Below are 27,686 nucleotides of genomic sequence, written 5' to 3' on the forward strand. Positions count from 1 at the left end.
ATGATGACTTAGGAAAAGCCAATTCAGGACAATTATTTGCATACTCAGCCTTGGCCAATAAAGAACAGTAAGAATAAGAGTGGGGGGGGGGGGAAAAACAGTGTGAAAGAGGGCAAATTGAAGCCTGGGATTTTGGGAGCGGTGGGATGAGGAAAAAGGGGAGAGACTTGAAGGGGACACAAGTTGTGGAAATCAGGACTTGTGTTGATACTTCTAGCCCCATGATCCTACAGTAAAGGGGTGTCTCATAAAGATTTAGCTTAGCTTTGCACAATCCTGCCATGGGATGTAGGGCCAGCATGAATATGGCAGAACTTGCATGAGGTGAAAGGAGTCAGCCAGTGGTCTGCTTTAATATACTTAGGGCCAGTTCTGATGGAAACTGTGTAAACAAGGAAAAGAATCAATATCAAGCAGTATGACTCAAAGCAATGCAATCATTTTAATTATATGAACCAAATCTCCCTGACTGAGCAACTGCCTATTAACAGACTCTTGTTATCGTGACCTGCACAACTGGGGGAACTTTAATACAGAAAAACAATATTAAAAATATTTGGCACACACAACTCTGAATAATGGGAAGATGGAACCTGCTGCATCAGGGAGCACAACACATGAAAAATAACTCAGTGGCACAGAAACTACATTATGGTTTATTCAGCATACAGGCATGTGCCTGAACCACTATTATTCTGGACAAGTTTCATTGGGGTAGCTGTGTTAGTCTATATCTGCAAAATCAAGGAGGAGTCCAGTGGCACCTTAAAGACTACTGATTTATTTGGGCATAAGCTTTTGTGGGTAATGAAGTGGATTTTACCCACATAACCTTATACCCAAGAGTTACATCTACAGACCAGGGCAAAAGTTGAATTAAGTTATGCAACTTCAGTTACGTCAATTGCATAGCTTAAGTCAAAATAGCTTAATTCCGCTTTTGGCTCTGTCTAAACACCCTTTCTTTGACTTCCCGTACTCCTCGTGAAATGAGGGTTAGCATGAGTTGGAGTAAGAAGTCCTCCAACTCAACATTATTTTGAAATAAAGGGTTGTAATGTAGACACGCACTGTTATTTTGGAATAACATCACCTTAGTCTTTAAGGTGTCATAGGACTCCTCATTGTTTATTCTGGACTATCATTCACTAATAATAATATATTTTAATTTTTTGAACCTGTGGTGAAATTGAAAAAGTGCCCATCAGCATGGCAAAGGCTAAGAAGAGCCTTTGGGCCTAGCTAGCCCTTCCTCCTTATCCCTGCAGCTAATGCGAGGTCTGAAGGGGAGAGAAAAGGAGAAAGCCTGGTCCAGTTCAGGCTGATTGGTAAACAGGCAGGAGCTATCTACTGCCCTAACTGAAAGGTAGACTGCTAGCCAAGTCATCGTGTTCTCTATTCCAATCAAAGGAGGCTGTGGAGGAGATTTAAGTACAGGCAGTCCCTGGGTTACATGGATCCGACTTACATCGGATCCCTACTTACAAACGGGGTGAGGCAACCCTGCACTAGCTGCTTCCCCCCAACAGACCAGGGAGACGCGAAGCTAGAGCCTCCCCCAGCAGACCAGGGAGACACGGAGAGGCTTTTCTCAGCAGACACCTCAGCTTGAGAATAAAGAACTGAGGGAAGTGAGGTGTGGGAGAATAAAACTGAACTCTGGAGTAATGTTTGGCTAGAGTTTCCCCTACAATATGTACCAGTTCCGACTTACATACAAATTCAACTTAAGAACAAACCTACAGTCCCTATCTTGTACGTAACCCGGGGATTGCCTGTATATCTGTCTGGCAACTGAGGAAGCTGCAGGTCAGAGATTTTGTGGGCACAGGTGCTGATCTGTCTGAGTAGGTGCTCCACTCCTGCTCTGCCCCAAGGCCTTGCCCCACTCTGCCCTTTTCCCAACACCCCACCATTTGGCCTTTCCCACCTTGCTCTGGCCTGCCCCATGAGGCCCTGTCCCCAACTCTGCCTCTTCCTGCCTTGCTTCCCTCTCTCCAGCATTGCCTACCTATTGCTGAGCAGCTGATTGAAAGTAGCTGGAGGGTGCTGAGCACTCACTAGTTTTTTCTGTGGGTGCTCTAGCCCCAGAGCACCCATAGAGTTGGTGCCTATAATTGTGGGGTTTGGTGTCACCAAACTTATTGAGTGTCTTGCCTAAATGAGGCTGGGACAGTGTCTGAGCATCACCCCAAATCCATGAGAGGCAAGCCTCCCTCCCACCCTCAGCAAATTGGAAAATAAAGATCACAGCACAAACTGAAGGGATGCTGGTAGGAAGTAGCTCAGGACAGTGGATTTAGACTCCCTGCTTAAAGTTCCCCCTCTAGTAGGGTCGAAGGGCCTGGGGTCCCTCTACCTCCAGTAAGTGAAAAACTAACAATGAGTTCTATGGCACCTTAAGACTAACAGATATATTTGGGCATAAGTTTTTGTGAGTAAAAACCATTTCATCTCCATGCACTTGATGAACTGTTTTTTACTCACAAAAGCTTATGCCCAAATAAATCCGTTGGGGCTTGTCTACACTATGGAGAAGATTGACCCTCCAGAGGTTGATCTTCTAGTGTTCGATTTAGTGGGTCTAGTGTAGACCCCAAAACTGAATGCTGAGGGCAGCCCCTGCCGGCGTCCTGTACTCATTCTATGAGAAGGAAAGGAAGCCAACGGGAGCGTGTGCTCCCCTCAGCCTCCTGCAGTGTAGACACTTCAGCAGCTTGGCTTAAAATAAGCCAAATCCAGCTACGCATTTTGCATAGCTGGATGGCGTACCTTAAGCCGACCTGCCAGGTTTAGTGTAGACCAGGCCCTAGTCTTTAAGGTGCCACAACCTAACCCTCTCCCCCCACCTTCAAGAAACAATCCCTCTCTGCTTTCAAAAAGTGCCAGTCTTTATGACTACATATGAACGAGACATTGGAATTGCTTGGCATCTGATGTGTTAACCTATTTGCTGCTAACATCATATATGATGGGACATTAGTGTAGCTTTGATTCTGTGGGAAGAGCCTCATTTACTGACTCACCAAAACTATTTACATCAGGCTGTGTTTGGCCCCGTCTGGGGATTCTCTCCTAACTGGGACTCCATAAGCAGCTGAGCCTGGCACCTTCAAACCAGCCGCCCTAACGACACCAACGGCCGCAGAACGGTCTATAAGACTGACAAGCGCTTCTGCCAACAGCGGTAGGAGCGTAAATTCGCCCACGCGGCGTGCAGGCGTCGGATGAATGGGAGCATTTGATCAGCGTTCCTCTGTTCCAATCAGAAGGCAGTCGGCATAGGCCCGTAAATTCGGGGCGGAGTGCCGAAGCGCTGTCCAATGAAAGAGGACTTTGTTTTTGAGGGCGAGGCATCTCAGCCAATGGCGAAGTCGTGGGGGCGGGTAGTGTTACGGGCGTGGGTGAGCGGCGGCCCGCAAAGCTTAGTCTGCTTTGGGACACCACCCCGCAGCATGGAGGCGCAAGGAACTCTCCCGAGTGGCGGTCTCCTCTATTGGGTGGGGGTGCTGAGTGCCGTGTACATCACCGCGCGGGCCGCCTACTGTCTGTTGGCCGGGCTGCGCGTCTGGGTGCTGGGCCGCCCGGTTGTGCTGGGCCCGGGGCTCGGTGCCTGGGCAGGTGAGTGCGCTGCTCTGGGGTTGCCCTTGTTTGAGGTGCCCCTTGTCCCGTCGAGACTTGGGGCTCCCTCTTCAGCAAGTGGTGTCTCCTGGGGGCCTCTTTCGGTTTCCCCTTCCCTTTACTGGGGCCTTCCCGCTGGGACCCCCACGTGGCTGGCACTGTCCCAGGCAGCCGTCTCCCCACTCTCCCTATGGGGGTGGGAGCGAGGCGCGCAGAGTCTCTTCCGTGTTCCCGGCACAAGTCCCTGTCCCGGGGAGAGGCGCGAGCCGGGACCGGAGATTTGCCTTTTCCTAGTCTCCCCCAGCCCTGCATGGGGCTAGCCCGGCCTCCCCTTCAGGCTCACCCCTACTTCTTGGCGTGGTCCTGGTATCTTTCCTTCCCCCCCCCCGCCCCGAGGGAGATGTGTGTGTTTCCGAGGAGATAGCAGGGAGCTGCTGCTGCTCTAGGAATGTGTCCGTGTCAGTGGGAGACGGGACTAAACCAGATCAGAGTGTTCCAGCAAAACTTCTCATCAATGAACTGCTTGTGCGCATCCAACATCACAAGACAGCTGTAGTATCTGTAGGGCTCTGCCCAATTCAGGGTCCATTTTGGTTAATTTCAGGGTCATAGGATTTAAAAATTATAAACTTCATAAATTCAGCTGTTTACATTTGAAATATTATGGTGCTGTTGTAGGGTTCTGACCCATAAAGGAGTTATGGGGTTGCAAGGTTGTTGTAGGGGTGAGCTGCAGTAGAGCTATCCTTCTGTGCTGTTTCTTGTGATGGGACAGCCTTCAGAGCTTGGCTGGTGGAAAGCAGTAACTGGTGGCCAGGGGTCCAGCTCTGAAAGCAGTTACAGCCAGTACCAGAGCAGAAGTAAGGATGGTGTGATATGATGGTGTCACTGTTATGTGCTGCTGTCTGCAGAGCTGGGGTCTGTCAGCAGCCACCATTTTCTGGATGCTCAATTCTAAAGGTAGCAGCACGGAAAGGATGTATGGTATGGTATGGTATTGCCTCCTTTTCTTCTTCACTGCTGCTTTCAAGGCATTGCCTTCAGAACTGGGCACCTGGTCAACAAAAGCTGTTCCCTGGCCTCCCAGCTCTGGAGGCAGCACAGAAGTAAGGGTGGAAATAGGACGACCCCCCTATAATAATCCTGTGACTCCCTGCAATTCCCTTATAGGTCAAGCCCCCCAATTATGAGAAAAACTGGTCATCCCAATGATATCTGTATAGTAGACGGTAAATTTTGGTAAGAACACACCCAAGACCAGATTTCAGGGTTTGTGATGCATTTTTCATGGTCACCAATTTTGCAGGGCCCTAAGTATAGTTTAACCTCCCCATTCCCAAACACTCAGTGTATTAAATTAAACTAATTTAATTTAGATGTGGTCGCCTCATCTCAAAAAGGATATATTGGTATTGGAAAAGTTTCAGAAAAGGGCAACAAAAATGATTAGGGGTTTGGAATGGGACCCATGTGAAGAGAGATTAAAGAGACTGTGACTTTTCAATTTAGAAAAGAGGAGATTGAGGGGAGATATGATAGAGGTCTATAAAATCACGACTGTTGTGGAAAAAGTGAATAAGAAAAAATTGTTTCCTTGTTCCCCTAAGAACATGGGGTCACCAAATGAAATTAATAGGTAGCAGATTTAAAACAAACAAAGGAAGCTTTTCTTCACACAGTGCACAGTCAACCTGTGGCATTCCTTGCCAGAGGATGTTGTGAAGACCAGGACTTTTTAACAGGGTTAAAAAAAGAACTAGATCATGGAGGTTAGGTCCATCAATGGCTATTAGCCAGCATGGGTAGGAATGGTGTCCTCTGTTCGTCAGAGGCTGGAAATGGATGACAGGAGAGGGATTGCAGATTCCTTGTTCTGTTCACTCCCTCTGGGGCATCTGGCATTGGCTGCTGTCAGCAGACAGGATACTGGGCTATATGGACCTTTGGTCTGTCACAGTATGGTCATTCTTATGTTCTTAAAGAAAACAGTGGAAATCTGGAACATATGCTTCAGAGATAATCTCAGTCTGCTCAAATACAACTCAGTCTGCTTTGATATCATAGCCATATGAGCCTGCCAAGTTCCAAGTTTGGGACAAGGACCTAGAATGAAGGTCCATGAGAAGGCTATCGTAAAGGGAAGTGGGATCTGGCTAGACGTAAACATTTTCTTTCGATGATTCTCTGTTTTGAGTGTCATAAATACATTCTAGCATTTAGTCCACTAGATCACATGCAAGGTTGGGAGCCAACGGGCTTTTGTTCTTTCTGATTGTGGTGTTGCAACCAATTAAATCTGCGGATTGGATAACTCACGTAATCCCTGTCACTCTTTGTTAAACAGATAATCCATTCTCTTTGGTAGTTCGGGGGGGGGGGGGGTGTCAGCCGACGGTCAGGGCAGTGTGTGTGTGTATGCTTCCGAGAAAAGGTTTAACGTCCGTGTCTTTACTGCTAGGACCGGGGTCCCATCGCAGAGGGTGGCCAGCAGGCCAACAGACGCCCCGTTATATAGGAAGAGCTTATTACACCTTAGATTTTAACTGCTAGAACACAAAGTTCCTTCGCAGCGGGCAGCCTGGGAAAGGCTGGAAAGGTGCCCCAACGGATCTTGTCACCTGGGAGTGACACAGATCCAAACGCCCAAGCTCTCCCTATGTCTGTCCCTTTATGACCGGCTGAAGTTCTTTTAAATTGTGCTTGGTTCTGTTACAGCAACTGAAGGAGTCAGGTTAAAGCTTAAACAGTTACAGGTTTATTAAAAGACTTATAAAAGCATATGGTTACAAAGAAAATAAAGATAGAAAATAGAAATAATGGTACCAAGTGACAGCTTAATCTTTAAAGAGCTCTAAGTCTATGTATATATATACTTAAACAAAGGACCACATCCAGGTACAATTTTTACCCCTTTCTGTGCCTCTCGACTCCAGCGTGTCAGGCCAGGGCCGGTCTCTCAATTCCTAGGAAAGACGAATACGAGGTGGACGTCCCCTTGGAACCTCGGGAGATCAAACACCAAACCCGACCAGCAGATAGATGGTAGATTGACACTCAGAGAAAATGCGCTGCTGGACCTATCTTTATACCCCTGGGGGCCCGTATTCTCTTTCTTATCTAAGATGCCGAATTGTACTGGTCCGTTTTGTGGCGCCAGTTCTTACAAGCAAGTTTCAAGTTAATTTACACTTGCAAGAGAGATAACTAAATTGTGAGCACTAGACATTTTTTTACTGGGCGAGAGATTCCTCCCCCCCGCGGATGGATGTGTGTTCGTATCAATATGGGTTTGAGTCAAGGGCACTCCTTGGCAGCCTCTTGGTCAGCAATTGGCGTATCTCTGTTTACAGCCATTCACGGTCACACAGCCTGGGCCTTCTGCTCTGTGTGCCCTGTATGCTCCAGGCAAGCAAAAATGGATGTTACAAGGGGGTTCCTGTCTGGCTACGGGGGGGGGGGGGGGCGGAGAGTTTTATAAGTGTGACCAGTGCAGTCCTCACTTAAACAGCCAACGAAGTGCCTGTCATGCACCTGTTCATTGTTTAATTTCAGTTTTTTGTCCTTTTTCTTTGCTATTTTGTTCGCAATTTGCATGTTGCCGGACAATTTTTATTTCATTTTAATAGTAGCACTTTGGACTTTTGGTAGGATTTATGCTTTCTAAAAGTAAAGAAACTGCTAGGACTACAATTCTTTAGTTGATTATTAATGCTAGTAAGGGATAATTCATGCTATAATAGAGCTTTGGGGATTTAATGATCTATACTGAATAAGGAAGTTTGGACCAAATGTTGGACAGCAAGAGAAATATGATTGTTTAAAATCCTCTTTGAAGGAGAACAGTTACTTTTCACATGGCTTAGTTGATCAAAAGCCGAGCCAAATTGCTTTCAGTACCTGCAATAGCCATCATGTTTTCACAATTCTGCTAATTCTGGGAAGGATGCAGGTGAGTAACATTACATATTTTTGTCTATGTATCTTTGTCTTGTTGAGCTTTGTAGCTTTTCTTTAAGTGAAAACTGCCAGAAGTGACATGGAATTGACTTGTTTGGATTGTGAAACTTCCTATTATCATAACATTGTTGAAATTGTATACTAATAATGTAGGTCAATATAGACAAAAAAGGGGAGTCAAACCTAAGAAAGTAATATGAACTGGAAACAAATTCTTCTAGCAATTCAGCTGGATGCACACATTTTGACGTTCTTATTTTTGCTTCTCCTTTTCAATTCAGCTCTCTTAACGCTTTATTTTCCTCAGGAGAGTGTGATTTTTATCTTTTCCCTGATGACTCTGCCTCAGTTTAAATCACTGGTTAAATTACTAAAGTTACCATTATCTTTCTCTCTTACCAGTTGGTAAAAGATTTATTTTTGTGATGATTTCTACTATTGGTTCCAGCAGTTTACTAGTAGGCCCTAATATAAAAGTATGCTGTCAAAGATTAGATTAGCTTGGGAATGTGGATTTAACAAATGTTGTAGAGTTCAGTGAAGAATAAAAGTGGAGTTCATTGCTAATGCATAGTACGTGTATCTAGGTTTCCCTAAGAATTGTTTAAGAGGAAGCTTACCAGGCTGATTGTGTTTTATAGCTCTTGCTATTAGCAGACATATTATTCGTTTCTAGAAGTGCCCATAATAAGTGCTTTCTGGAAAAGTAGTTGTAGGGTTAGTTGCAGATGAACTTGGGCAATGCCATTTAGGCACATGGCCACTGAGTCGAATCCATAGCTCTGAGTTAAGTGCCTAAGCTCCCTATACAATGTTTGAGGCGATTAAGGTGCCTAAGTATGGGATCCACAAGAGCCAGCATGCTGAGCAGGGAGACACCAATGCTAGGAAATAGGAAGTTCAGAGAAGACGGACATGTCTCAAGCCCTGTTTGTCAAATGGACTTAGGCACCTTCCTCTGCACAGGTTCACATCTGTGAACCCTCTCCTGGAGTTAGGTGCCTAATCCCTTCAAATATTTGTTGGGCGATGGAGAGAGTGAGCATGACTTGCTAGCTGAGTAATTAGGGCACTTAACTGGGAGTTGGAAGACTTGGTCCAGTCCCCTGCTTGATGCATCTGCACTATGCCCAGGAGAATGCCCTAACCATTGGACTATGGGGTGGATCTCATGGTCTCCTACTGAAGCTGTGCCAGTGTGTATGAGCTAGGCTCATTGGTTAACTTTCATGGTGACATGGTGTGTCTCTTCTTCCCCTTTCCTCCAGCTGTATCCGAGGCAGCTGCGTAGGGGAGTGGGTGGCTAGACAGGAGATAGTATGCATGGGGAGTTGGCTTAAGCTGACTCCCCACATGTACTGGCTCCTGTGGAGCTTCCTGTCCCTGTGTGTGAAAGTGTAATTGCTGAAAAGTTCAGCAGTTACACATTTATCTAAATGAAAACATATTAATATCCCTAGTGTATAAATACTTAAATGTGCATGTTCAAATCCCTTTTCCATATTAGGCCGAAGAGGAAATTGAACCCAGGTCTCCTCATCCTGTGTGAGGATTCTAACCACTGGGCTAAAATTAAGAAGGAGCATCTCCTCATCCTCTTACCTATTTTGTATTGGTTTTGGTATCCTCTGAAAATGCCTACTAGAGGAGATCCTACACAAAATAGACAAAAGCTTGCTTAGTTATAGGATCCTGCTTAGGCTGTGAGCTCTTTGCCCAAGTGCCTAGAGTAAGATGGCTGTGCATGTGCTCACAGCAGTTAGGTACCTATGTTCTTTTTGTAGATATATTCTACGATTCCTGCTCAAACTCATTTCTCAAACTAACAATTACAACAATAGTTAAGGTTATGCTGAGATCTTTCTAATTCACTTGAATGTACTCTAACTTTCTGAAAACTTCCCTTTCTGGGCTGACAATTTCTATACTATATTATACCAGAAATACCACTTAGTTTTTACAATGTCTAGAATTTCATTGGCACTGCTAAAAACTGTTTGCCAAAAATACAGGTAAAATGTTTGATTTGAGTAGAATTTCTTATCCAGGACTTGCCTTGTTTTAGTACTAAATATTGAAGAACGGTAACGTAGCAGCAGCAATTGGAGTAGCTTCCTCAATTACAATGCGTTATGGCATGCTGGACAAAAACGTTGGGTGTGCTGGATTCAGCCTTCAGGTCATATTTTGCCCACCTTGACCTAGCCCCTCTGTGACAACATGTCGGGGTTTCCCCGACTCCTGCACCCCCGAAATGGCATGAACAGACTCCATCAGCCAGTAAAATAGAGGGAGTTTATTGCTTCTCCAGGATACAGCAAAGCATAAACGTCATCTGGTTGCAGGGCAGGCCTAGGATGCCTCAGCCCCCCTTGAGATGGGGGAGACTGGGCCCCTAAATCCCAGCCCCTTGCTTAGGCTGCTTCCTCCATACCAGACAGAAACTAGCAACTCTCTTCTAGCCCTGCCCCCCAGCCAGGTGTTGGTCTCCGCCTTCCTCCCTTTGTGTTTCTTCCTTGAAGGCTGAGCCTGGGTGTCTGGGTTAATACAGAGAGTCAGTGAGAATCTCAAATCACAGCGCAGGGGAACCCCGGGTCACAGAGCAGACAGCACCCCCACTACGCCACACCATCTTCTTTCACTGGCCAGTGCCAGATGTTTCAAAGGTAGTGAACAGGAAAATTTAGAGTGATCTATCCCCTGTTGTGCTGTCCCAGCTTTTAGCAGTTAGAGGTCAGGGCACTTACATCATGGGGTTGCATTCTTAAGCCTCTTGGCTAATAGATATTGATGGACTTATCCTCCATGAACTTATTCATTTGTTTTTTGAACCTTATTGTGCATTTGGTCTTCATAGCATCTGTTGGCAAAGAGTTCCACAGGTTATGGATTGTCAATTTTTTTTGTTTGTTTTAAATCTGGTGCCCCTGGCTCATTTGTTGTCAGTGATTTAAGTAAGTCGCAATCTTCTTTGTTCATGTGGAGTTGTTCCATGACCTGATCATTTGTTTCTCTTCTGTTGTTTTCCCAATTTAATTTTTGAGGTGAGGTGGCAAAATCTGCATACCATAGTCACAGCATGAGCATATCTCTCAGATTTATATTTTGGTGTATATTTTCTTATTTTCTATCCCTTTTGTAATGTTACCCAACATTGTTTTCCTTTTTTGACTATCATTACACATTGAACATATGTTATCAGAAAACTATCCACGATGACCCCAAGACCTTTGTTGGGTGGTAATAGCTAATTAGATCCTATCATTTTGCATGTATATTTGGTATTAGGGTTCCCAATGGGCATTACTTTGCGTTTATCAGTATGTGATTTCACCTACCATTTTGTTACCAAATCAGTTTTGTGAGATCCCTTTGCAACTTTTTGGGGGCTGCTTTGGAATTCACTATCTTGAATAATTTTGCATCATCTGCAAACTTTGCCACCTCACTGTTTTCCTGTTCTTCCAGCTCATTTATGAATCTACTTCCCCTTGCCTGCCCCCCAAAAAATGCTGTACACCAGAAACGCAAGGAGTCAAAACTTCTGTATTGCTCGGGAACTTAGTAGGGAATGCCTGGTTGGGGGACCCCTCTGCAAACTCACCAGCAGTGGTAGCAGAGGAAAGCTGAGAGAAACATCCACAGCTAACTCTGCTCCCCCAGCTCTAGACACATCACTGAGGGGAGGGGCCGGGACCCACTCCTGCACTTACTGACAGGAAGCGAAGCTGCACTGCTCCACTTCCCCATGCTGTCGGTGGTGTGATGATGCAGTCGGGATTCCCCCGTTCCTGCACCCCCATAGCAGCAAGAACAGACTCCGCCAGCTGGTAGAATAGAGGGGTTTTATTGCTTCTCCAGGATACAGCACAGGATAGACGTGATGTGTTTACCGGAGTCTGGGCCAGGATTCCTCAGACCCCTTCAGATGGGGTCCCTAGGCCTCTGGATTCCAGCCCTCTCCTTAGACTGGTTCCTCCATGATTCCAGCCCAAGAGTGACTCCTCCCCCAACCCCCCTAGTTCCTTTGTTCAGTGTCTTCCCTTAACTTGTAGAACTGGTTTTAGCCACTGTCCTGGGGCAGTAAGGAACTCCTGCTGTGCTGTGCTGTGCTTACAGACAACTGCCAGTGGGGGTCACCCACAGCCCAACCATAGCAACCAGCAAGGAACTTACATTACACCACACATGGGTGTCAGGGAGAGGGGAGTCCTCTGCCCAGCATATACTATGGATGTTAGTGTATAGCCAAGCAAATGATTAACTGCTAAGGCTAGGATTATTGGTTAATTCTATAGACTACATGCATTCCCCCCTTGCTACCTCTGTATCAGAGACAGCAAGAGGGGGGCGGGAGTGGGTGCCCGTGAGGAGCTGGCTTTAAGCAGCCTTCCCACAAGCACCAGATACACCTGCCCCCTCCCCCCCGCCCGGTCATGCTGTTACTCCTGATAGAGAAGCAGCAGTGCAGAGGGGGAGAGAGCAGGCTGGCTTTTAAGCAGGCTCCCCGCATGTATCAGCTCCCACAGACCCATCTCCTCCCTCCCCCAAACTGCCTCCTACATAGGCAGCAAGGGAAGGAAGCCAGGAGCCAGTGTGGGCGGGGAGCCAACTTAAAATCCAGTTCCACTCAACACAAGCTCTGCTTCAGTCTCCCTCCTAACCCTCCCCCACCCCTTCCCCCGCTGCCCCAATCAGAGGCAGCAGCGGGAAAGGGTAGGGGAGGCTACTGCAAAGCGGCCTCTGACTATGGGGGTGGGGGGCCAAGCCTCCTGTGGAGCCTCCTGTGGAGCAGCCTGTGTCTGTGGGGAGCTCGGACCTCCCCACAGACAGAGGCTGCTGCCACCCTGTGTTGTATCAGTCACAGCACAAGGCGGCAGGCAGCTGGTCTGCGAGGAGAACTGGTTTATAAACTGTCTCCCCTCGCAGACCAGCTCCCACTCTACGCTGCTGCCTCTGATAGAGAGGCAGTAACGCAGGGTGGCAGAGGGCTCCTTGGAAGCGGGGCCAGAGTGCGCTGGCTGCCAGCCCCACAGGTCAGTCATGTAACAGATAATATTTTATGCGGTTAAATGACTATTCAGTTACATAATATCTAACATCCCTAGCATGTACCTCATCAGTAGTTGCCCCTGCTAACTCGGAACAAACATTGAATTGTTTGTGTCTCCTAACTTGAGGTACAGGCAGTCCCCGACTTACGTGGATCCGACTTACGTCGGATCCCTAGATAGGAACGGGGTGAGGCAACTCCCGCACATGTGCAGCAGCATTCCCGGGGCTCGCTCACCTGGGTCCTAGGATCCTCCTCCTCCTCGGGCCAGCTCCGACTGGGGTCCCGCAGAGCTGCCGGGCAGAGGAAAAGTGCCTCCCCACGCCCGCTGCTCCCCCCACCCCCCTGCCAGCAACAGGCTGCCCCCTCCCCTGAGCAACAGGCTGCCGAACAGACAAAAGCAGCCTCTCTGCCCCTCCTCCCCTCTATACATGCCGGGCTCCCGGAGCGCAGCAGCGTCCCCGGGGCTCGCTCATCTGGGTCCTAGAATCCACCTCCTCCTCCTCTTCGGCCGGCTCCAACTGGCCTCTGCCTGTAGCAGCTGGCCACAGGGACAGGGATCCCGCAGAGCTGCCGGGCAGAGGAAAAGTGCCTCCCCACACCCACTGCCCCCCCCCGCGGCCTCGCATCCTGCACGCCTCCCCCCTCCCCCCCTGCCAGCAACAGGCTGCCCCCTCCCCTGAGCAACAGGCTGCCGAACAGCAGACAAAAGCAGCCCCTCCGCCCCTCCTCCCCCTATACATGCTGGGCTCCCTGGGCAAACAAAGACTCCACCAAAACAAACAAAGTACTGGCCTCATTGTGTTAGCAAAAAAAGGACCCTCCTCCTAGAACCCTGGGTGGTGTGTGGAAATAAAGCTATTAGCTCAAAGCATGGTGCAGAGCTGTTTGGTATTTGATGAGTTACTCCTTTAGTCCTGAGTTTGTCACAGGGACAGAAATAGATGTGAAATCTTCTGAACAGGGGAACAGACAGCAAAACAAACATTAGAGGGGAGTTAACCTTTCCCTATGCTATCCAAAACTAAAAAAAATGTTTGGCTAGAGTTTCCCCTACAATATGTACCAGTTCCGACTTACATACAAATTCAACTTAAGAACAAACCTACAGTCCCTATCTTGTACGTAACCCGGGGACTGCCTGTACTGTAGTTCTCTGTTAATGTGACCAGGGAAGTGGGAGAGTCAAGGCAATAAACCCTCTAACCATCATTAGTAGTTGTATAGGTTGGTCCTCCCTGGACTGGCAGCCTCAGGACCTGATGGGTCCCAGACAAGGGAGGTCAGGGCTCTTCAAGGAGCACTGGCCTCATGGCTGTCTGCCCTGCTTCTGGCTCCTGACTCCCAGCTGCTGCCAGCCTGGACGGGCTCCACTGCCAACCCCTTATCCAACTCCCAGCCCACACCCCTGGGCTCTCTAGTCCAGGATTCTCTGGTCCAGCAATATCTGTGGTCTAGGACCACAAATGTTGACAGACCAGACAATCCCCAACCAGAGAAGTTCAGCCTGTACTACCATAGTGCCTAGGTGCCCTAGTCATGAACTAGTACGCCATTGTGCTGGGCGGTGTACAAATAGAGCAAGAGATGATCCCTGCCTCGAGGCTTACAACTGAGGCATGAGATAATCACAAATATACTTTAAAACAGGCAATAAAGAAACTATATAAAAACAGTAGCTGAATGAACTTTATAAAGAGGACTTTACACTATTTGTGTTCCCTCTTAAAGCTGAACGGGAAATTTTTTGCTCTGATTATTTTGTCTCCATGCACTTAGCACAGGCTGGAGTAAAAACTACTTTTAAATAAATAAAAAAAGCCAAAACAGCAGGTTTTTTCCCAGACTTATTTTGTACAGCAGTGATACTGAAAAGGTCAATGGAAATGTGCACAGCTCTGAAATAATTAGTTACTGCATAGTTAATGATATAAGGAACACACATACATATGTAGGTTTCATAAAATAAGAGTAAAAAAACAATGTTTAAAAGCCAGAGGACAGCTTTAACAATGTTAGTCTTGTTGACTTAGAAGAAGTGCAGGGCTACATTAGGCTTCCTTTAAATAACTGTTAATACTAGCTAACTGTGCTATCCGTAAAGGGAGGAAAAAGTAGCGACTCAATTTTTTTCTTGTAAAAAGAAAGCTACATTTCAGCTAAACTCCAAGCCAGCCTATTATATAAAAGAAAATAAAAATTATGCTCCTTCATTCAGTTCTTGTTGTCCTGGAGATAGAGGCCTGCATGGATACTAAATCTATGTCCATATCCAATCCGCAAACATCCAAGGTTATCTGCAGATTTGCAAGGCTCCACCTGGAGACATAGTGGTACAAAAAAATCTTGTGTTGTGGCAATGGTAAAGTGTTTTTAATGTGACAACAGCATGCATCGTTATAAAGAACATTTCCCAGCCAATAATGAATGTCATCAAAATGGTGGATATGTTATATAGACCAATAACGTTAATTGTTTTTCATGACATTAGTAATTTAATTTCTCCAACTCCATCAAAAGTTAAAATACAACTGCAATAAAAAAAAATCCTGCCATGATATCTAGTTCTATGTACCCAGATTTTAAAGCTCACATGTATTGTGGGCTTTTTAAAACGTTTCCTATGCACTGTCACTGATTTATAGTTGGCACAGAAACACTATTGCAATATACATGCATCAAGATTGCAGCTTTACTAATGACTCAGTACAACTAGAAATCTCTCTACTGATGTTGTAAATCAGTTAAGAGTGCAGGTTGAACCTCTCTAGTCTGGCATCCTCCGGACCTGACCCGTGCTGAACCAGAGAATTTGCCAAACCACGAGAGGTCAATATTGTCTAGCAGCATTACCCAAACACTTCTGGCAAGCTGGTTTCCATGAGCCAACACAGGAGTTCGTCATGGCACTGCGCACTGGTACTGTGGGGCTCTGGTCCTCTGTGGTTGGTGTCATATTAAAGTATTCGGCCTCAGAGCCTGAAGTGTCTTTCTCCCCCTCCCCCCAGCTCTAGATTTTACTTCCCTTTTTAAATCCATTCCATGAGCAGGTGAGGGAAGGGTGTACCTAATCAGTCTGAGTTCCTCTTTTCCCTACCATATGTCTGCTGGGATCTGGGAGAACCCTAATCCCTTCCGCAGGGTCTAATCTCTTCTGTCTGTCCCCCTTATAGGAACTGTGAGTTCAGTGGGGGAACCTTGCCATTTTGAAGTGTCTAAGCCCCTTTTGCTACCTACCTCTGTGTGCATGCGTGCGTGTGCGTACACGGCACTGCTGACATCTGGGGAAGACCTGCTTCTCTGGGTGGAGGTGGTCTGAGCCCTATTCCCTGACTTACAGAAACCAGCTCACCTGGTAAAGGTCACCTCCCCACTCAAAGGGCCATGGCTTCCAACAGACATTCCAGGAGCTACACCAAGCACAAAACTTCCAAGATTGGGTATGTTTTATGCATGTCACAATAGGATGTAAAGGGTTAACTGCAGTGTATGCCAAGTATCTGTTTTGTGTGTCTGGTCCAGAGCACTCTTCCAGTCATTGATCCTACCTCTTCATCTTGCCTATTTGGAAAGACCCATTCTTGATCTACATGGTTTCTCCAGACATATCAGGAACATGAAGTTCTGGATGGTCACTCTATCGATTGTTCTCCTCTCCAAAAAACAGAGCTGGTTTGCTGCTTGGGACCTGCTGAATGCCTACTTTCTTATGCCAATTTTGCCAAGTCACAGACAGTTCCTTTGATTCGTTGTGGTGGTGTGCTCCTTTCAGTACAGAATGCTTCCATTTGACTTCTCTTCTGTCTCCATTTTTTTAAATAGTCATTGTTACATTTTTTTTAAATAGTCATTGTTACAATGTATCTCAGGAAGAAGGGAATTAATTCCTTCCAGTATCTGGATGATTGGCTATGGAGAGCCAGATCTAGAGAGGAATTTCTTGCTCATGTTGACTCAAAACTGCACTTGCTCGATAGCCTGAATCTCATCCTATATGCCAGGGAGTCAGTCTCAATTCCCGCTCAGAAAATCAAGTTCATTTAGCCCCTATTAGATTCCGCAATATTGAGAGTATTTCTGGCAATCAACTGCTTTCTGACAATTTGCCACCTTTGCATCCATCTGCAGCATTAGCCTTGCACAACAGTTAGGACAGGTCTGCTTGTGAGTCACCTATGTAGAATACGCATCAGCATCTGCTTGAAGAAGAAACTGTAACTGGTTCTTAAAAATGTGATGCATCATCTATTCCTCTGAGGGAGAGTCATGATGGCACCACCTCATGTAGCCTGGTGGGGGGGGGCTATGATCAGGAGGAGCAAGTGCCACCTGTCTACAGGTACTGCTAAGCAAACTTCTACAGCTCCAACTTGCTGAGTGTTCACACACCTAAGTGAGATGTAATGCAAATGTGTATTCCAAAGAGCCACAGTTGGAACAAGTAAGCCTTTCTTCGACTATTGGCTCAGCAGGTGCAGCATGACTGTTGATTGTGCTTTCAGTAGATTGAAGGGACACTGGTGGTATTTACTTGCCCGTTTCAGTCTCATTGAGAAAAATATCCCAGTGGTTATACTGCCTGTTTTGTTGTGCTTGATACCTATGAGGCAAAGTGGGACACTAGGATGATGGACAGAAATAGCACGGCTATCTGCTGACTCTGAACAGCCAGACACACGAGCTATTACAGGAGTTCAGTGTGGAGCTGATAATTGAAAGAGCATTTTGATGGCAAGCCTCAGTAGTGTTCTGTGCTGGGATGTTCTCTGGATGTGAAGATTTGGGTGCTGATAAGAATTGTGCTTACTGTACACTTATGGATATAATTTGGTGTCACAGCTCCCCCATGCATTGGGTTAAGAATATGCATAACGCAAAGATGCTTTCGACAAAAAGCATCATATGACACGGCTTTTTTAAAGTAAGTCTGCTGAATGTGTATATTGCTCTTGTATGTGAAGTTAGAAATATGAAGTGTGGATCTGTTTATAATTCCAAATGTACTAATGTAGGCTGTTACTGACACTCCAGAAATATAATGGTCCAGTACTCAAGATAATGATCTATCTGTGGCTTTATTTTTCCTGTAACCCCAAACTGTGGTTGGTCATGGAAAGAAATGTGAAATGTAAAATCCATCTTGAATCTGGTATTTTTTCCATAGGATGGGAAGACTAAACAAAGGGTTTCCACTATGGATGTTAATTTGCATTTAATCAGCTAATCGAGTAGTTGATGGAATTTCCATCAACTGTTTGATTAGTCGATAAGGGGAGAAACTACAGAGCTGCAGCAGGGTTGGTTCCTGGGGCTGGGAGCTAACTTTGCTGCAGCTCTACCTTTTAAATGTAGTAAGAGCCAGACAGCTCTTACTACATTTTAAAAGAAGTCAGGCTTTTGTTTTTAGCTGGCTTTTGAAATGGCTTCCCCACTTTAAGAGGATATAGATGAAGAAACCTGAAAACAAAGAACTCTAAAAACTGTAGATCCTGGCTAGAGAGTATGAACAACTGTCTTGAAGGATTTTACCTGAACCAAGTACAAGGGGTGAGGAAACAATTTATCTTAGTGTATTAGGGTTAATTGGTGTGTGGTGTTTGTTTTGGCTTTATAATTTACTTTGACCTTTGCAATCACTTCACTCATACTTTTTATACTTAAGCACTTGTGTTAATAGTTATTTACACTGGGCTTGACAATAATCTGGGGAAGCAACCACTGTGCATATCTTGCATTGATGAAGAGGATGAATGTATAAGCTTTCTGTGTGTGTTTAAAAAAAATAGTAAGACTAATTTATTTGGGGCTTTGGTCCTCTTTAAAACTGTGTTCTTGAATGCCGTTACAATGACCTTATAGCTGAGCCCTCCCAGAGCTAAGCTGGTTCAGCGTGTTCCTCGGCGGGGCGGAGGTGGTGTGGGGGAGAGGGGTGTTACCCCAACACTGTGCTCTGGCTGGGGAAGACCAGAGCTTTTTGCCCACAAGGATGGGGTGTTGTGTTGCCCCACTGAGCAGGTAGATGAGCTTAGTGAAATGATGGGCATACTGGGTGACCATCTCAAGGGGGCCTCTGGACCAATCAGTCAGTTCTGTGTTCCTAAAACTATGAATTCTGTGTTACTTTGTGTGCATTTCCAAGTACTGTACACTTGGATTGCTGCTATGCATTCTGCAATCTTTATGATCTAATAAATATAATTTGATTCTCTCAAAATAGTACATTGAGTGCAGGAAGGGAAAATGGAGACAATTGATTTGCTCAAAAAAACAAACCAAAACCCAACAGGTGATGTTATACAAGTATTTAACAAGTGATTTAAAATTAGGAAGGAAGTAAACAGTAATATCTATTTGAGTGCATGGATGTCTGTAGTGGCTACACCTAAACACCAACCTTGGTTTGTGCAGGTCAATATACACAAACCTATGCAATCCGTTTGCTGATGTTCACTTTTGAGTAGCTAGTCTTTGGCTGTGCTTGCCCACAGGTCCATGAGATCTAGTACTTCTTATCCAAACTAGCCAGGAGCACATGGAACCCAACATGGTTGGTTTGGGCAGGTGCATGCAAAGAGTCAGATGTGCTTTCCAAAGTGGGCAAACAGGAAAAGCCATTTGAAAAATACAGGTGATTTTAAAGAGAGTGGCTGCAGTCTCAATCTCTGGGCAGTGGAATTTAGAATAGTGACCAGAATAGTCACTGTTGCAGGGAATTGGGCTTTATGGAATTACTTATGGAGGACTGTCTACAGTCTCACTGTGTTGAATTCAGTAGGTCGTCCATGGCTCTATTCCATTTGTAGAGGGTAATTTACAGTTTCACTGTAATGGAGTGCTTACGCCAATCAGAGACAAATCCGAGAAAGACACATGCGCACTTAGATTTCTGTTGATCTAACTTTGTAGTGTAGGCCAGTCCTCAGTTTCCCTATATCAGAGATGAGGATAATGTTTGCTTCCTTGGTAAAATTCTTTAAGTTCTACTAATCTAAATAAATAAATAAGAGCTAGTATTTTCAGTACCTGAACACAGTAGTGTATATGCCAAAACATGTAACTACAGCTGTGCAAAACCCCATAAACTTTAAGGTTAAATTGTTGGCAGTATTCTGCTTTTTTTTCTTAAAGAGGAACTTATTGAAATACTTTTTAAAAAGATTTGACTTGCATAAGACCCTCAATTTACCTTCCTTAGCAACGTTCCTCCAGATAATACATAAAAGCATTATTGGGGTCATGAATGGGAATGAACTTGATCAGGCTTTCAATTTTGACCTTTAAATTCTGTTTTAAAAAGAAAACATAATACTTATTTGAAGTGCTTTTGTACTTGGGCTGTACTGTTCAGATACAAGATTGAATGGTAAGCTATCTAGATAAAATGTTTATTTTCTTTATCTTGTTTAGTAGAGAATGAAGGCAAGGTCTCTGCCCTTAGAATCCTCCTCCTTGTTAAATGTGGGACTATGCCCTCCACCTCTTTAGGTAAGGGAAACCTTGAGGCTCAAAAAAAAATTGTTTAGGGGGCAACCACAAGGCTTTTATTCCAAAGTGAAATGTAAATTGCAAACTAAGTAGCATTAGGGATGTAATAGTATAGTTAATCAATAAACAAAAGCTTATTGGTTAATGCTATAGCCTGTATGCATTTATTCCCTGCTAGTAGGTTTTTTAAACAGCCTGGCTCAGTCCCAGATTGTGTTGGGTCTGGGACCCTACCCCTGCTGCAGCTCTGCATTTAAAGTGTATTAGGAGCTGGGCAAGCAGGCAGCCCATCTCAATTCTGGCTCGCGCTGGGTCCAGGACCTCAGACCTGCCCCCTGCCCAGACAGGGACTGCTGCCATTCCATGCTGCTGCCTATGTATCAGGCAGCTGGTCTGAGAGGGGAGCTGGTTTTAAAACTGCCTCCCCTCATGGACCAGCTCATGTCTGGCACCCTCTGCTGCTGCCTGTGATACAGAGGCAGCAGTGTGGAGTGGCAGGGAGCTCCTGGGGAGTGGGGCCAGAGTGCACTGGCTGCTGGCCCAGCCCCGGGGACTATAGAATAGTCAAGTAACCAATAAGAATTCATGAAGATATGGACTATTCAATTAATTGATATTTAACATCCCTAAGTAGTATAGGAGTCAGTACACGATCTTATGTTTCATACATCAGTTGAAAAATGGTGCTAAGATCTGCAAACCTACATGTTTGGGAGGAGGTGGAGCAGTTGTGGGCAACCTGTGGCTATGATTAGGGTAATCTGCTGGTGGACTGACACACATTTTGCAGGGGTTAACAGTCTGTAGTATTGGCTCCGCACAACTCCCATTCCCCGGGAATGGCAAACCAGAGGTGTGTGGGGCCATGGCAGATTACCCTGATGGGTTGCATGTGGCTCACCACTGAGGTAGTCATATATTCAGATAGTTACTGAGGTTTTTAATGGAAGCATTTATTTTTATATGATTTATAGATTCATGAAAATTTGTGTGAAGTGGAGACTGCATACTCTTTAGAGTGACAATGAAGATTTCATTTGCCATGTATTTTCAAAAGGTGACATTGAATATAGTGTTGCACAAAGTTTAGGCTATTCAAGCTGATTAACCCATTTCAATCATGTTGAATTTTTGTTTGAGATCTGCTCTTTTACTATTGCCTTAAGAAGCTATTCCTTGTTTTCATCCTGAAGGTTTGTGAAGGAGTAATTCTTGAATATTTGCTACTGACAAAAGGTGGTAGATGCAAATGTGGTCAGTAAAATACTATGCAGTTTGATACTAGAAAACACTTGTCTTGTTCTTTGAATTTGGTTTCCATTAGTTATAACTAATAAACATTTCTGTTCTTAGAACATTCATAAAACAGTACAAACAATTCAGTTTGAGATAATATAAGACTTTGACCTGTTAGTGTTGAGGTGCTAAAAGTACTTATTGATTAGTGAAGCATGAATTACTTGCGGTGGTTTACCAAAATCTGATATTCATGTTATGTTTTCGGTACAACCCTTTTTGTTATCTTCTACAACAGAATGAGCATTGACAGGCATAAGGGCAAGGAATCATTTCAAGTACATGAGGTTTGCTAATGCTGTTGATCTTGCTTTAATGCAGATAATTATTTTAACTTGTTTTCATTGCTGACAATATTCCTGAGACAAGATGACTGACGGAGTATCTTTTATTGACCCAATTTCTGATGGTAAGAGAGACAAGCTTTGGTGCCCCCACAGAAGAATTCTTCACTCCTGGGAAATTTTATACAGGTTTGATCTACCCTACAAACTTGTTGTGTTTGGGACATACGTGACTCAGGGGTAGGTATGTTAAATGGTGTTTTATCAGCTAATCAACTAGTTAATGGAATTTCCATTGATTAGTTGATAAGGGGGGGAAACTGCAGAGCTGCAGTGGGGTTAGCTTCCAGCCCCTGGAGCTAACCCAACTGTGGCTCTGCCTTTTAAAGAGCAAGACTTTTAATACTTTTTTAAAAGCACAAACGCAGTGCGGGTGACTGTCCCGTGCTATGCTTCTGCCTCCCCTGACCACCTCCCCTCCCCCGCCACGCCCACGGAGATGGTGCTGGGGTGGGAGGGAGAACCAGTTTTTAAGCCAGCTCCTCCCTTCCCCTTTTCTGATAGAGGCAGCAGAGAAGGTTGGGGGGGGGGGGGGGGCGCGGTTGAAGCGACTAGTTGAGACACTAGTTGACTATCCGATAAGCATATGCTTATCAGTCAACTTATAGATTAGTTGCTTACATCCCTACTTGAGTGAGGATTTCCTGATGTAGTTCTTCTGTCTGTATGGGTTGTGTCTTCACTAGCTGCAATGCTGTAAGTGTAGACAGAGTAAGTCCTGTAAGTCCTCAGAGTATCACTGCTAAATGTAAGGTGGAACAGATTATTTAGCATTAACTAACACATTTCAAAGCACTATTCAAGGTGAAGTGGCCTGTTACTAGGGAGGGGAGGTGAAACATCTGAGGGGTTTATTAATGGTTTACAGATTATTGTAATAAGCAGTAAATCCAGTATGTCTATTCAGCCCATGATTTTTATTGTCTAGCAAAGTTATGAATTTAAGCTCCCAAGGTCATCTTTTAAAGTGATCGCTTTGTGTGAAATCTAATTCTTCTGAGAGCTCATTCAATAGTGTAGTGCTTGTCTAGTTTCACCCATGTAGCTGTTACTGGGGCATTTAATGCACTGGATGTGATAAACCAAATGTTGTGATATGCATGTGTAGGACCCGTTGTTCTTGAAAGCTGTGTTGATCATTATAATGATGAAGATATGGCTTTAGGTTTTCTGTGCTACTGCTACAGTTTAAGTTTAGATGGACCCTAAATGAGGTCAGTGTAGCCACAGAAGAAGGTTTTAAAATGCCAAACAAGGTGTGTGTTTTTTCTTTGTAAACACACACTTAAAACTTTATCTTACCTAGAATACTTGCTCAGCATTTCTTGCATTCTTAACGCATTTTTTTTAAATAAAAATGAAAATATACATGCTTCATTTAAATTATTGCTCGGAGCAGGGTGCTGCTGCTTTGGGCTTCAGTATGCAGGCTGCTCTGGGAGAGAAGACTACCTAGCCCTCTTTCATCACAGCAGTTTGGGGCTAGGTGAGAAGTGCCTCTTCTTGCCTATTGCAGTTCCAGCGGGCACAGCTGAGGCAGAGGTGCCTGTCGCATGGCTGGAACAGGTCCAGGTTTGTCTGTGCCCTGCGTTCCCTAATACCAGTGAGGGAATGCAACAAACTGCACTTTCCACTTATTCCTTTATGACGGGTAATAGCCAGCAACGTCCCCATATGAATCAGGTGGGAGGGGAGCTTTAATGCCTTCCCCCCCCCTTCTGCCCACCTTAAAGGATGCTTGAGGCAGGGGCAGACCTAGATGTGTTTCTTTTTTCTTCATGGTTTTATGAGAAACCATGCCATTCCAAGCACATCATTTTCCTGGCATAATCAAACCTTTAACTTGCTTTAAATTATGATTGGTATACCAAATTTGGTGGCCATAGCACTTAACATTTAGGAGGAGGTCTTGTAACTTCATTCCCAAAAGATAATCCAGCTGTTTCAACGTTTAGCATTAATGTTTAAAAGTAAATACACGGGAGAAAATTGTTTTAAGGTATTAAATCATTGACAAATTCAGTTTAATATTACAATTATATCTAAAGAAATAGCTATTTTTATCTTGCAAGACCTGGGTTCAGTTTTGTTACTTCTGTAACAGCTGATTGTGGTGGGCACCCAAAGTATGGCATTGCTTAACTCACGTGAGCCTTATAGCTTTCACAATTTACTCCTGAACCAAATGTTGCATATGTTATTTGTCAAAATAACACAACGTAATCACTCCAATTTTAATTAATTTGGTAATTTATTTCAAGATACTTGTCACCAACTATGTCTAACCAAACAGAAAAAAGATTCAGGAAATGTTTGTTTGAAAATTAGATTTTTTTTGCTAAGTATATTAATACACAACTTTGAGTAATTCATTTATTCAACAATACAAAAACATATTTTTTAGTACCCCTCAGAAACAGTTTGAGGGAGCCGGGGTAACAGAAGGGCTGAGTGAGGGGGAAGGAGCCAAACTGGAGGGCTGTTGAATTGGAAAGAATGGAATAGTTTTTGAGAGGAGGGGTGGAAGGTTTTTGTTCAGGACTTGTGGAGCCTTCTCTGTACAGATGGTGGCTGACCTCTAGCCTCTACCATTTAGTGAGATACACGTGGCCTTGCAGTTCCATACTCCCTGTTCCCATGTTGCTCTGCACCCTCATCCTGTTCATCCCCTGACAGGGTTTCCAGGTGTCCGGTATTCACCCAGACAGTCTGGTATTTTCACCTCCTGTCTGGTTAAAAAAAAATTCAGAGAATACTGGACACCTGTCCGATATTTTCTGAATTTTTCCCCGTCCAGGAGGTGAAAATGCTGGGCACTTGGCAACCCTATAAACACTCAGCATCCTGCTTCCCCCATTTCCTCTCCTCCTCTCCCCCCCCCCCCCCCCGGCTCCCAACACCCCCAGCCCCCTGTTCACCTGGTTCTGTAAGGCTGCCGGCACAAAATGGCTGCCAACCAAGGGGAAGCAATGCTTCCCCTGGGTCTTAGTGCTCAATGGCTCCCCTGTTCTTATCTCTGCATTCACTCTTAAAGGGGACATGCTGTTTTGTTTTGTTTTATTTTTGCTTAAGACTTGGAGTCTTTTTTTTTTTTTCCCCTCAACAACTTTAGTCTCTCCCCCCCCCCTTTTTCCCTTTAACAGAATCTTTTCTCCAGTGTTTTTTTTGGGGGGGGGGAGGGAGAGGGGTTGGTATTTTTGTTTCAACCATCTGGTAACCTTAGCCCCTGACCCACTAGTTCTGAATCCCAGGCTGTGACACCCTCCTCTCCAGCAGTCCCACGTCTTATCTGTCTGGTACTTCCCTACCTGGCTCCGCTGTGAGGAATATAGCCACTCTAGCTAGCTGCCCTCTCTTTTGGAGATACATCTCTCACCCTCCCCCTTTCCCAAAGAGCTGTTGTAACAGGAGTGCCTCTCCAGCAGAATCTGTATTTTGTGGAGAGGGGGGAATCTGCCAGGGGACATGAATTCTATGTGTGTGCATAGCAAAGCGTTCCCCCCCCCCCCCCCCCGGAGTAACGTCAAGAGAAGAGCCTTGACTATGTTTTCCCTGGGGTGCAACCTTGAAATGGAGTACCACTGAGCCATCTGATCCACCAGCCTGGGCTCTCTTATACAGTACTCCTGTGACAAGTGCAAAGACTTCCAGTCTGCACTTTTACCAGTATTCATGCACCCAGCAGCAGTTACACGTAAGCTCTGTAGCTCTATCAGTTTTCCAGCCTAGGACCCCAGAGCAGTACAGTCCTTCCTTGGTCAAATTTGGCCAGTATTTGGGTTTACTGTCCAGTCTGCCTCTTCCTCAGTGTGAAGAGAGCAATGCACACTTGTGGTAAACAGATTATACCCATGCACTCCAATCAAAGCTCATGGGTTTAGATTAAAACAAAACAAATTTATCTACAAAAGAGATTTGTAAGTGATAACAAACAGATAATCTAGCAAATAAACCAAAAAGATCATAAACTAAGCTTAACATGCTAGTGAGATTGGATATGAATTAGCAGATTCTGACCCTGAGAAATGATAGAAGCAGGTTGCAGATTCTTAGGGAGCAAGATGCACTTGCTTTACAGCTGGTCTTTCATATGCAGCCTAGAAATCTCTTTAGTCTGTGTCCAGCACTTCCCCTAGTTCCTGGTTAAACATGTCATTTTACTGGTTAACTTTTTAAATGGGATTTAACATCCTAGTCGGTAGGGGTTTATCTATGATGCCTCAATTAATCCAATGGGTACCACTAGGGAAAATTCTGATGCGTGTGCACATACACATTAGAATAGATATGAGCAACACATCTCAAAGAAAAACTGTTAGAAAAGGTAAGTAACTGTTCTTTCCTCATACTTGTCCCTATTTCAGATAAAATGCTTCCAAGGAGAGGTGATTCCCCACTGCACCCGGGCCACCCCAGCCCATGTCTACAGCTTTTTAGAATTCTTTGTTTTCAGATTTCTTCAGGTGTATCCTCTTTGTATGGGGAGGGAATGTCAAAAGCCAGCTGAAGACAAAATCCTGATTGCTTTCCATTCCTTATGTAGACTTTCTCCAGGATAGGAACCTTTTGTTTAGTTGCCCACTCCCCTGGGGAAAATACCAGATTCAAGATGGATTCCAGTATCAGCTGACATGGTCACATGTCTTTCTAGCACCAACCACAATGTAGAGTTACGGGGGGGGGGGGAACATTTATAGATTATCTTAAGTACTGGGCCATTATGTTTCTGGAATATCAATAATGGCCCACATTAGCACATTTTAGAATTAGAAACAGATCTACACTTCATATTTCTAACTTAACATACAAGAGTGATACATGCATAGAAATAGAATGTACACATTCAGCAGATTGTAACTTTAAAAATGTTACCTGAAGCATTTTGCCTTAAGCGTCTTTGAGTTGTACATATTCAGTCATAATCCTGTTTTCATAAAACATGGGGTGGGGTGTGACACCAGTGACTTAAGGAATGGTAGAGATATCCTGGATGCCAAATTGAGGCTGCTAGGTAGGAGATTGAAGTCCAGGGATCTCCATGGTGACACTTTCTGAAATGCTTCTAGTTTCACTCACAGGGCCAGTTAGACCTGGAGAACTGCACCGTTTCAATGTGTGGATCAGATGATGGATTTAGATGGTATTGGGAACTGGGGAACCTTTTGGAAAAAGTCCTCATTATAGGAAGGATGAGCTCACCAGCTGACCCTGAGTCCGGGGACTCCCCAGCTGACTCCGGTCTCCGCACGGCATTTCAAAGCAGCAGTGCAGCATGGAGCCTGGGGTCAATGGGGGACTCTGAATCCCCCCACTGACCCCGGGCTCCATGAGGGCACTTCCGCTTTGAAATGCACAAGAGTCCCCATTGGGGACTCTTGTACACTTCAAAGCTGGCATGGAGTTGTACATTTCAAAGGAACAGTGTGGAAGTGCCTATCGACTAGTCAAGTAGTTGATGGAAATTCCTTGACTAGTAAATGAACCAATATTTAACATCCTTAGTAAGGTGGAGAGAGAAAGTACAGGTAGGAGTTTACAAGAAACAGGCAAATGAAAGAGTCCTTTTCAATTCCATCAGATAATGGCAGACAGCTAAAAAGTGACAAATTTAATAAAAGCATATACACAAATGCTAGCAGTCAAAATATTAGATGGGTGACCTTGACTTCCTAGTATTTTATGTTATTGCTACAATAGGTCTCTCTCAAACTGGGTGGAATGATAATCAATGGGACCCTGTAGTACCAAAGTACAAAACAGATAAGAATGACAGAATAAATTGTTCTGTTTGGGAGTAGCACTAGATGTGAAAGAAAGCAGAGAATCAAATATTATACTTCAATGTTCCCTGTAAGCTGAGTGCTTAAATGGTCACCCATGGCGAGATTCAGATACTGCCCAGCTGATTAGCATAGCACTCCTAGCCCCAG

The 27,686-nt window shown here is 44.8% G+C and overlaps 1 protein-coding gene across 1 annotated transcript in view; it reads left to right on the top strand.

Moving 5' to 3' along the window:
* Positions 1–3,382: 3,382 nt before the first annotated feature.
* HSD17B12 (hydroxysteroid 17-beta dehydrogenase 12) overlaps positions 3,383–27,686 on the top strand; it is a 157,559-nt gene continuing 133,255 nt past the window's right edge. Inside the window, exon 1 of the mRNA XM_075927517.1 lies at positions 3,383–3,621. Within this exon, the coding sequence (XP_075783632.1) occupies positions 3,456–3,621 (166 nt within the window). The 5' untranslated portion in view covers positions 3,383–3,455. The remainder of the gene's footprint in view (positions 3,622–27,686) is intronic.

Source organism: Pelodiscus sinensis, chromosome 4 (genome assembly GCF_049634645.1).
Source record: "Pelodiscus sinensis isolate JC-2024 chromosome 4, ASM4963464v1, whole genome shotgun sequence".
NCBI classification, from domain to species: Eukaryota; Metazoa; Chordata; order Testudines; family Trionychidae; genus Pelodiscus; species Pelodiscus sinensis.